Below are 12213 nucleotides of genomic sequence, written 5' to 3'. Positions count from 1 at the left end.
ATGTTGATATCAATCGCGCATCCCGATTGCGCAATTACGACATAAATTAACGGTTATACTCCACTCTATTTATTTGCCTTATTTTCTTAAAAAAAACAACATTCTGTTTATAACCGATTACACGCATTCTAAAATAAGTGTCCAATGTTTCCTTTCCATAGTTTTTTATGCATGACACTTATTGAAAAATTGCAACGAGTAAATCTTTAAATATTGCAATTCAACATCGTGTAATGCTGTTTTACATTGTCAATGAAAATAACTGTGGTGAAATTTCCCCTTGCATTCCGTGCCTACTTGTTGAGTTGATAAAACGCGCTGTACAGGGGACATATTTCTGCGGCAATTGCATTAAGTTTTTATTATTAAAGCGATATATTATATGTGGCCTTTAAAAAAGAAATCACACAAAGCCGTAATCGGCAAGATGCTAGGGAATTTGCATAATAAAATCGTGGAGCCGACAACATCCGTTGAAATTTAGAACAAAAGTCTTAAAAGTAGCTGTCAACGAAATTGTTAATATAGAAAAAAACATGTTTTTAAATCAATGCCATTAATTCCGACTTAAAAGCCGTTAAGACGTTTCCATTGATGTAAACAAATTTCGGAAACACACAACAAACGTGTCCGTTTAAATGTGACAACTGAAGTGCCTAGCATCAAAAATTTCAATAAACAAATTACATAACACTCAGAAGAAAAGCATTTACAATTCGTTATCCCGAATGTCATTTGCATCACGGCATATTTTTAACTTTGGTTTATAGTTTATGTCATACGGTCTGAAATAATTGTTTCCTCTGGAAAACTGCGACAGGTCAAAGTTAAACCAATTCTTCAGCAAAATATTCAAAGCAGATTCGTCATATCTATGGCAATCCGCTGGTTTTCTTCCAGTAAAGTCAAACTTGCACTGCCATTTCGATCCAGGTGGCGCCAAACAGTTTTCTTCAAGTGCGCATGCGGTGAACATCTTCATTACACGCTCATGTACCTCGGGTGTATTATGTATGATGAGGGCTCGAATTTCAAGATGTGGATGAAACGATAACTTTTTCTTGTCAGCTGGAATAAACTCCAACATTTTCGGATGCGTTGCAGAGTAAGTTGTATAGCTGGCTGTCTGTCCTATCGCCATGATTCCTCTTTCGTGTGAATCGTGTAGCAAGGGAGCCAACTCCTGTGTTCCCAGTCGAAAGTTCGGGTTGACCCAAATGATGTGACCAAATTCAGCAAGAGCAGTCTAACCAAAGAACAATTTTTACAGTAACATATCGTTGATGTGTACGTTTTATGTGGCTTTTGATTTATTTAATGATTTTCATCTTGTAACAATGTGTGAGTCTGCAGTTGAACAAAGATTTTAAAACTAAGGCCACACAGCTCTATTTTCAATATATGGTTCATCAAGTAATTAAACATATATATGATTTAGTTTATCAATGTTGTACATCTCTGTGTGATACTTAAAAGAAATACTAGTATCATTATGTTTTATATATCAAACAGGTAGACCGATGAGACATGTAATTGGCGGAACGTTAAGGTGCGATATGAAAAAAAAACGTGTCATACCTGTATAATAAGTGGTTTCCAGTGAAGATTGTCAAGATTAGAAACATACGTCGGGAATAGTTTCTTCATAAACAGGCGCATGCGCACACTGCAGTATGACATCATCTGAAATCATAAACGGTACGACATTATCCGAATTCATAACACACACAACAGTATGACATAATCTGTATCTATACAAAAGCACAGACACATAGACACAGTATGACAGCAGCAGAAGTACAATGTAGTACATAAGAACGCAGTCACAGCTGCTATCGCAAACGTTGTTATTATATAGTACGTAATATAGGTCATAAAGAAATGTTAATGGATAATTGCGAATGCATGATATCAATCTTAGTTCATGATAACATCAGGACCTGACATTTTTCATGAAAACAATTATATGTTTTACTTTGTTGTTTTTTAGCATTCATGAAATCAAACAATATGAAAATAACTTCAGAAAGTAAGGTACCCACATGTTTCTTTTGCTCCGTGGTAAGGTCAAGGTCGTAAACGTAAATCTTACGCCCAGGAAGACTATGCTGGATAGACGCCACCAGTTGCGTCACTTCCTTGATCTGTGTCTGACGGACAGCGGTAACGAACAGAGGTATCTCATGGTCGTCGTCATGGCGTCGGGCATCAAAGGCCGCATTGTCATTAATGCGTTGTACCTCCGCCGGATTCAGTTGTCGATCTGGAAATGTGATGTTGTTGTTTTGTCTTATTGTCTGACAACATAATTTTTACTTTTCGTTAAAATTTATTTCCGTGTTATTTCAATGACCGCTATTGTCCCATTTTAAAAAAGGTATTTACAGGACCGAGTCGAGATATGGAAAAAATGTTGTAAAACTCGTATTTTCAATTCAATATAGTACACTTAATTGAATTTTAAACAAAATCTACTCATATATTCAAAATAAATTAAGCACACATGATAAAATACATTTGCTAACTGCGATTAGGCATTTCATATAAAGTTGTTAATTAAGTTATACTCATAGTCATATTATACTAGTATGTGAAATACAAATATACTTTAAAAGTCCATGTCTATCAAATAATCAATCAGAAAGGTAACCCAATTACTTTTGTTATAATGACATGATAATGTATTGTTGAAATATGTAAACCAACTATATTTAACTATTTATTATTATACATTAGGACGATATAAGAGAAATTTAATGTTAGCCTTTTTAAGGGGAAGGGGCTAATTTAACAAAATCTACCTTTAATTATATCTAAATCCTATTTAATAGCAATTCTAAGATGTTAATTATGTTAGCGAAAATTCTTTTGTTGTTTATTCTATCGATTGTCTTGTGTCAAACCTACTATTCAGCGATCATGAGAAATCTCTTTATCTGTAGTCTTACCCATTTCATCCACTGCCACTTTGTATTCTTTCTTTTCCAAGATGTCCGCTGCAATAACTGGCTCCACCAAATCCCGTTGTGGGTTCTAAAACATAAGTCACATGACATAATTAACATTAAAAATTTCAAATAAAATTACAAGAAATTAATCGTTTAACGAAGACGAGTTAATTTGATGCTCAGTTCCCGGTCGTTTTTTAATATGTCTTAAATGAATTTAATTAAATTGAGCATGAACTTCGAATACATACGAATACACTTGATGTATAAACCTTTCAGGATCCCAAACACATACATGTTGTTGCAGTACTAGATACTTTTTATTTTAGTTGTCAAAATGTGTAGCAGGTGCATCATAAAAGTCCACCTGCAGAAGAATGTCATTTCCAAATTTCATGTCAAAGAAAGTGTTGTATTTTGAATTTTAAAAATATGCACTCTCACCTCCTTTAATTTTTCTTGTTCTGTTTCCTCGTCTACTTCATCTGCGGCTTCGTTAGCTGCATCTTTAACATTATCAGGACACGATGCGAACACATGTATAATGTAAATATTATCTTGTTTTAGCGAAAACAGAATAAAATGTTAAATCATTTGCTAAATCTTAACTGTTTAAAATATGATAAACCGATCACAAGTCCATAGCAATCGATCACCATTGATAAATCGATATCAATTATGTTGTTGTGCATTTCTTACCTTTAATAACATCTGCAAGACGTTCTTCAATTTCTCTTTCCACTTTCAACTCATTATTTTCTTCATCAATGTTTATCCTATCAAAGGCTCCCTCTACGATCTCCTCGAAGTGATCACCGACGTCCTTACCGCCATCTGACGCAGGTTTTCCATCATCTCTGTCATCACCGAATATTTCTTCGTCCACTTTATTGGCTGGTTTAGCGTCATCGGATTCTTCGTCTACTATTGTGAGTTTGTTGTTATTTACAGGAACATTGTTTAAATTATTGACGTTATCAGCTTTCAACCCTTTGTGTTCCATTTCTTGTTTTCTTTTAAAGTCTTCAAACACTTTGTTGATTTCTTCCTTCACTCTTCTATCAAGCGTATCTTTTGGAATGTATTCTTCTTTGTCTTCTGCAATAGTTTGCTTCTCTGCCCATGAAGTTTCTTTGTTATTGTGATTTTGTTTTGATACCTGAAAAAATATACTAGTAGTTATTTAGTTTAATTAATTTCACATACTGTATTGCCAATTTTAGAGGTATTGGTCAACTTTTCGATTGCGTTTCCCAATCGAAAGACACATTAACTAATATTTGAAATGTCGATGATTTAACTAAGTTGGAAACAAGATAAAGCATGTGCTAAAATAAATGCAAAATACACGGTTATATAACAAATGAAACCACAAGCAAACTTAAATGACGTTTTTTATTCACAAATAATGATCCAACAATGTATAGCCATTAGTCCGATTAATTAAAAATCGATTTATAAGTGACTTTTTCTTGGATTTTAAATACAACATTCATAAGAAAAATACAAATTTAGTTAGGTAAATCTGCATGTACCATAGAATTCCTATACCATAAAACGTACACGACATCTGAGGTATGTTTTTCTCTGGTAAAGGTGAAATTTTATGTAATGAATCAGTACAGTATCCTGTGTTCATTTCTATTATTAAACATAATGGCAGTGAAGGTTGAAAAAAACGAAAAAGTAATTGCCTTTAATAGCTATTGATAGGCTTCTGTTTTCATCCACGTAATATACACAACATATATGGTCTGTTGTATAAATAGCCTTCATATGCAATAGATACGAACGAAATGCACTGCAGACTGTGAAATCACACTTACCGCTGTCTTTTGATATATTGAATAAATCACAAAAAGTACTATGACACCAATCATCCATTTTAACATTTTTTTCATCGTTAACCCTCTTGTAAATAACTTAGAAGGTACGAAACTTGAGGCAATTGAAATATTATGGCTATAGTGGTCCTTAATCCGCTTTCGTTGCATGTTTGCGTACATAATACGTTTTTACATCTCGTTATTAAATAATAACCGATTCGACTCAGGCCATTCAAAATTTCGACCATTTGTAGTTAGGTCCGTCACGGGGGAAAAGTTCAGCGAGGGAAACCCGATATTATCACAAAGGCATTAGAACAGCTGTTGCTACCCATGTTGAGCCTCTTATATTGAGCAAAATGTTGGATCTTTTGTACGTTAGCAGTGATCAATATGCAACAGCTGCATTGTATTTGAATCTTGTCAATTCAACGTGTACAAGTTATAAACATACACCTAGCTTGACATCATTGATTAAAAACTAAACCGCGAATTTCTGTTCTATTTTCGGTTCTTTGTTTATAACTTCACCTTAATTGCAAATCATAGCTAAATAATGCGCTTAAATTACATCGATACAAAATATGATAAAGCAAAAACGATCTAAATAAAACTGTCATTAATTCATGTCGCATGTTTATGTATCGAAGGTTCAATATAACAAAGTAAGTATAGTCTAAATGTATATCTAATGCGTCATCCATTATAATCATTTAATGTCAATTGATCCCGTATTGTCCATTATATTACGCTGATGTATTATCTGTTATATTCCGCTGATTTTCAATTAGAGAAAGAACAAACTTATGACTTTAACTATACGATTTTAAATTTTATGCAAGTCTTAAATCAGACATTTCATTGTTACATATAGGTCTTATTTCGGTAATGACACGTGTATAATTGTTGATTGTCATTATCCGCCCGCGGTAATGTACGTGTCAATTATGTTGTAAATTGATCGGTCTCTTTTACAACGTTAATCCCTTTATTATTGAGTAATTAAACCTGGGAGTCTTAAATTGTCGGTATGATCTTAGCCTTTGCTTCTTTTTATTAATATACCTGAATTATTAGTAATAACTCAAAGTAAATCGATAATTCTTAAAAACTTATTTAATGTTTTTTACCACTTTTTGTGTCATTTGAATATGTCTTCTCCAAACCAACCAACGACTTTCAAATTTCCAAAACGGAATTTCGGGAAAAAAATCCCGAAAAACGTTCTTTCAACCCACATTATCACTATTGTTGTGTCGCCTGCTAAAAAGTCCTTACTGCGACATATAGAGATCATTTTTCCATCGTCTGTATGTCCGTCACAACTTTTGTCATCCAGCATATGTCTGCAACCTGCAACAGACGTGTATGAGGCCAGGTATCGGGCATAAAACGCACCAGAATGTGCCATTTGATGCTGAAATTTGACAAAAAATCCGGACCCCACCAACGGTACCCCCATTTTTTTTCAAATACACATACCCACCTCCTCCGCCGCCCCAATGTCAATTTCCTTCTGACGCCCCTCATAGGTGTAGCTGTGATCACAGACTCTTGATGATCAATATACGCTCCGTGCTTGGATTTAATGTTCAAATTAAATATTACTTCTAGGAGAATATACCACAACACTTGTGTCAAATAAATGGTTTACTTGTTTTTTTACTTCAACATATCTTTTCACATATAACTAAATGATCAACAATAATTAAGTCACAATTTCCTATAATTATTATTTACACTAAATAAAGATAACATGGTTTTACTAGCCAAATAATATCAGCCATCTACAAGACCCTAAGTCGCTCACCCGAGATATGTAAAATCTTACCTGTTATTTATAGAGTTGTTGATATTTTTGTATATGTAATAAATGTTGTTGTTTTTTAGGTTTTTACTCTGTATAACATACACTTACACTTAATGCGGTCTAGGACAGAATTAGAACTTATTTTTTTTTTACTTAATCATATAGACAAAGACTTAACGTGATCCGACACAGTTAAACTATAAACATATTAAAAAACAAAGACAAACAGTAACCCTTAGTTACTTGTGGGGCAAATTTTAACTCAAGCATTCTTAACTTCTTATTATAACACACTAAGAAGAGGACCTCATTCAATGTTGCACACCAAATGTTAAACCTCTAATTCTTGGGGTTTCAGATAATGAGGTTGTTAATGTGACCCCTGAGCAAGGTTAGTTTTGAGTATAGGCAAACAATGTCAACAAACTTAGCAGAAGAACACCACAAAAACAAACCTCTATGCCGTATAGTTTCAGAGAATGCAATTTTTTAAGTTTTCCCTATAATATACATATAAGGAATAAAAGTTACCTCAAAGGCGGGGCAAATTAAGACCCCAAAGGCATGATCAAACAAAAAATGCAAACACCAAATATCAAATCGCTGAACCTAATAATTTTAAAAAGGAGTAGTTTTTTTACTATATAAGTCTACATAAATCTTGTTTCCATACAAGGGACATGATTTGAAAAAATAAGGTAGACGACTGCCATACAATAATACATGCCAAATCCCAAACATTTCGACCTAGCTGTTTCAGAGATTGTTGAAGTTTATGCTATACACATATAAGGAAAACAAGTAACCCACAGGACTGGGCCAATTATCACACCAGGGTGGTTGTTTGAACAAACAATACCCACGCACTGACAACATCGTATCCTACAAGCTCTCAACAAGTTCTTTGTGCTAAAGTGAGCTAAAAATACAGAAAATTTCATCCTCACACCTCAGTTATGTAATGAAATATGATATTTTCAATGTGTATATGCCAGAAACCTTCATTGTGATGCGTAAAAGTAATACCACTAACCAATATTATTTATTTAAGAGTTTCCCAATTATAATGAAATAAAATCTTGTAAAACCTTCTTACTATCAATAAGGTCAATATAAAAGGTGGGACAAATGTCTTTCATTTCATAGTTGCCTTCATACAAGAATAGGTTGTAAAATACTCTGGTGTAATTTAAAATACCGGTATATTCTCTTTGTGTAATGTTTCAAACCTGCACAACAACATTTTTATCTTGCGTTACATTCTGGGAAGTTTTTATTTAGAATCTTATCTTAGGACAGGGGGTTACACTAATTAATGCACAAAATAGGTTCTCATCATAAGCATTAACTCTTTCAGTGCTGGAACAAAATTTTGAAGGCCTTTGCAAAAAGTTTGAATCCAGATGAGACGCCACAGAACGTGGCGTGTCATCAGGATCCAAACTGTTTGCTATTCTGATAGTATTCTTTGAAAAAAAATCAAATAAAGTGCTTATTTTAGAAATTCAGCAGACAACATTTTAGCAGACGACACATTTCCCAGCATGCCAAGGGTTAAATGAGAATAAACTGCTCCAATAATTAGCTGTCAGTTGAACAGTCAAAGAAATTCACTCAGATAACTGAACATATATTATTAATATTTGTCCCAAGTTATCAATTGGCAATTTTTAACAAGAAATTTTAACTGCTTAGTCTATAGAAGAGTCTGCATATGACATGTAAAAATTAGCGTGTACACAAGTCCATAATTGAAATGCCTCTCATATGAAAAGATTGCTTAAAGGATACTTTTCACAGATTTTGGCATGCATTGAAGTTTATCATAAAATGCTTAATATCAATAAATAAAAACTTTGGATATAAAAAGCTCCAGTAAAAAAAAAAACAAGAATAAAATTAAAGAAAAAAAAAGTAACCCTCAACTGGGCTCCAACCACTGACCCCTGGAGTAAGTCTCGCTTAGACCACTCGGCCATTCGTGCTCATACAATGAGTTATGTATTTTTTACTTTACATGAAAAATCCTCGTAGTTTCACAAAATATCACTACAACAACAAAACTCTCCAAATTATTCAATTATTTTGCGTTGCAATGTTTATCATTTTCAGGTTATCAAATCGTTAAAAGATGCATATAATGTATATTTAAGAGCATGGTAAATGTTCAATATTACGTTTTCCTCACAAAGATAACAATTACAAGGAACTTATGCGAATATGAAACAATCTTTTTTAATTTTGTCTAATTACCAAAACGTGAAAAGGCCCCTTTTAACTAGTCCATCATTATTTAAATATAATAAGGTAAATAAGTAAAGTTTGTCATACATAAGGCAAGGAATTAAAAAAGAATACTAACTAATCAAGATAACACAAATGCAAACACTTATATAATGCAAATGGTCTAAAATGTTCCATAGACAATCATTGAGATATACAATGTAATATGAAATCTGTTCAGATATAAGTCATCACTGTTTCTGATCAGGAAATGCATTCTCACATATGGCAAGAAACTTTTTGTGATCACAAAAATGAAAAATAACAGATCATTCTTTTTGACAAACTGTTAGGAAAAGGCATTGGATGAAATACATGGGTGACAGTTAAAAATGTCTGAAAACCTGAACATAATTAACATAAAAAAGTTGTAAGTTAATTCATTATAAAAAAACATTTTTCAAAAAAAAAAATCTCAGTCAAAATTAGAATTTTCTTCATTTTTGTCACAGATCAAAGAAGTAAATGAACGATGTACTCCAACTAGCGAAATTACAGTAATGATGAAGACTCATACTGAAAATAGATTTTCATTTACTTATAATCATCATTAAAAATTGATAAAAATTATAACACGTTACAAACGCTAAACAATTGAATAATTTAGAGAGTTCCGTTGTTATCGTTGCAATTTGTGACCATAAGTGGGTTGTTTATATAAAGTAAAAAATACACCGTTGAATGTAGTAGCATTGACAGCTGATTGGTTTTGGCGCTAGAGTTTTACTCCAAGGATCAGTGATTCGAGCCCAGATGGGAAACCTTTTTTTATTGGTTGTATTATTGTTTTATACTGGACATTTTTAGTTCAGATGTTTACATTCATCAGTTTAAAGCATTTAATGACAAACTCCAAAACATGCCAAAATCAGTGAACAGATTAATGTGTTTGAGCTACAAGAAAGTGAACCTAATACCAAAGCTCTTTCCTAGAAATATAATTCATTATTGAACTTCGGAGAAAAACTATCTTTTAATATATATTGGCAAATTAAAACAAAAGGCATGAAGACGATAAACAAGGTACAATAGTGTAATATCCAATGTTGTTTACATTTACAGAAAACAAGCTACTAATATTTACATGACATCTACATGTACATACCCCTAGTTCCAGCTAGGGAGTATCATACAACAATCAACAACATCAACAGTATAAAGTAAAATGTATGTAATCTTTAGTTGTGTTTTTTTTTCAAAAATATATCTTTGTAAATGTAAGCAAATGGTTTGGGATTTTTCCAATAATGAAATGTTATCATTTTTTATAAAATACAAATGCATTACCATTCATGAGGTGTGTAAATTTGATTTGAACAAAACAAAGTATTAGTTTTAAAATGCTGAAAACTCACCAATATTATGAAGAACAATGGTTTACTATTTAAAACGTCTAGGTTCAAACAAATTTGTTGAATTGATATCCCCCGCCATCTCCTCATTTTTATCTATAGACTTATGAAGTTTCATCTTGAAATCTTATATAGTTTCTGAGATATAGCCCTAAATGGTTTTGGAAAGATGGACGGAAGGACTGACGGTAGTCAACGCCAAAACTATATACCTCAGCCTTTGGTAGGGGAAAAAAACAACTTCAAGCATATTTGTCAGCAGGTTTACCAGAGTCGTAGTGTTACTACTTTAGGCATTTTTCATTATGTGCCAGGGGTAAATAGTATAGTAGCAGACATTTAATAATAAATACCCATTTTCTACAGATTCATCACAAAATATCTTACAACCAAGAAGTGCAATAACCAATGGTGATTAATCTGACAAATATGTTTTGTTTTCACAATCAGTGCTGTATTTTAACATCTGTTCTCCTAACAAGATATTCAAGAACATATGAAAATTTAAGACATTTTATAGAGAAATCCTTAATTTCAGAATGAAAAGCACTGTCAAAGAATAATCTTTGAACTTTAAGTATGTCCTTTACCTTCAAGGCAACCATGAGGCTCTTGTAAATGACTTGCAGGCCTATATAGATTAGACTTGTGCAAAGTTATTCAAAAATCCTTCAGTGCATGTGGAAGTTGGATCAGGGACACATACTGACATACAAAATGGCGCTTATATGCCCCATATACACCACCTTTTAATTACTCATGTATACAACTTTTTACATCACAATGTCAATTTTGTCTCTTTTAATGAATACATATATTACCATGGGCCAGTCATACTGAATGCAAGATTTATCTGTAAATATTTTCAAAACAGATCCATTTAAAGAAATTCAAATGAAGTAATAAAGAACTTTGTTTAGATCAAAACTTGATGGAAATAAAAGCATGCACTATTTGCTCAATAATGTATGGCATACAATAAACAGAACAGCTATCAAGTATTATATGAGAAGTGTGTCAATAAAATACCTCATTTCAACTGCCAACATGTTTATGTATACTTATTGAATTCAGAAAAGTTACGCAATAAGATTTAACTTTCTATTGAATATATTCATGGATAAATTGACAGTTCAACAATAATTATTTTAAAAACATGTGAAAATAAAATGAAACTGATTTGTTTTAGTTACCACCAAACAAATACGCACTTTAATTCTTATGTATAACTTACCTTGACATTTAAATGAAAACAGGAGCTGTCCAAACACGGCGCACTTGCTACATCACTTTTCTTCCTTGATAGGATAATGAACATTTTTTTACATAACCACTAGGAAATATTAAAATCTGAATAGCTGTAGCACTTATAAATGAAAACAAGATATGCCGAAAAAATTAGTTCTTTTAACATGTACCAATTAATTTAAATGTATTTAAATAATTGTGCTGGACAATACCTCAATCTAAACTAAAGTTATCAATTGGAAAACATATTGTTAGTGACAGTGACCTTGGCCCCAAATGCAATCCAAACATAGATCTGCATGAAAGCTACCAACACATAAAACCTCCGAAACATCCCTTCATCCAATCTAGTTATCAAGCAGACACTATTTTTCAATTTTTGTAACACTGACCTGGACCCCACTGGTTTTGAACCACTGATCTTCACCACACTGACCTTTACCCACTGATCTTGACCCCCACTGGCCTTGACCCCAGTGACCTTGACCCACTTGACCTTGATCCCACCTATCTTGACCCCACTGAGCTTGACCCCATGTGCATTGATCCCACTGACCTTGACCCCACTGGTCTCAAATGTAATCCCTATAACTGCATTTAACCCACCTACACACAAAAACCCCGCAAAAATGACCCATACACATGTGTACATTTTCTAGTGAATACCTGCATTCAAAATAATTATGTAGAATTGTTGCACATTTACCTTAAACAGAGCACTATACTGTTGCCAACACATGGGTGAG

General features: G+C 32.9%; 2 protein-coding genes across 4 annotated transcripts in view; one reads left to right on the top strand and one right to left on the bottom strand.

Moving 5' to 3' along the window:
* LOC127838218 (P2R1A-PPP2R2A-interacting phosphatase regulator 1-like) overlaps positions 1–12213 on the top strand; it is a 278300-nt gene that overhangs the window by 78822 nt on the left and 187265 nt on the right. The gene's annotated exons all lie outside the window — the stretch shown is intronic.
* Positions 502–5034, bottom strand: LOC127839750 (uncharacterized). Its single transcript, XM_052368136.1, has 7 exons — positions 4775–5034; positions 3648–4107; positions 3393–3454; positions 2949–3033; positions 2043–2263; positions 1579–1683; positions 502–1246 (listed from the first exon to the last, which is right to left on the bottom strand). The coding sequence occupies exons 1-7, from the start codon at positions 4952–4954 to the stop codon at positions 710–712; spliced, it is 1650 nt and encodes a 549-aa protein (XP_052224096.1). The 5' UTR covers positions 4955–5034; the 3' UTR covers positions 502–709.

This window comes from Dreissena polymorpha, chromosome 7 (genome assembly GCF_020536995.1).
Source record: "Dreissena polymorpha isolate Duluth1 chromosome 7, UMN_Dpol_1.0, whole genome shotgun sequence".
Lineage (NCBI taxonomy): Eukaryota > Metazoa > Mollusca > Bivalvia > Myida > Dreissenidae > Dreissena > Dreissena polymorpha.
The sequence above is the reverse complement of the archived record's forward strand: the minus strand, read 5'-3'. Positions and strand labels throughout refer to the sequence as shown.

What these genes read in the sequence shown, in the direction of transcription:
- LOC127839750 (XM_052368136.1), bottom strand. Translation starts at nt 4,954, where the DNA reads ATGTACGCAAACATGCAACGAAAGCGGATTAAGGACCACTATAGCCAT. An exon ending in CAATATATCAAAAGACAGCG is followed by an intron (nt 4,108 to 4,774) that starts GTAAGTGTGATT and finishes ATATTTTTTCAG; the next exon opens with GTATCAAAACAAAATCACAA. An exon ending in CCACGGAGCAAAAGAAACAT is followed by an intron (nt 1,684 to 2,042) that starts GTGGGTACCTTA and finishes TTATGATTTCAG; the next exon opens with ATGATGTCATACTGCAGTGT.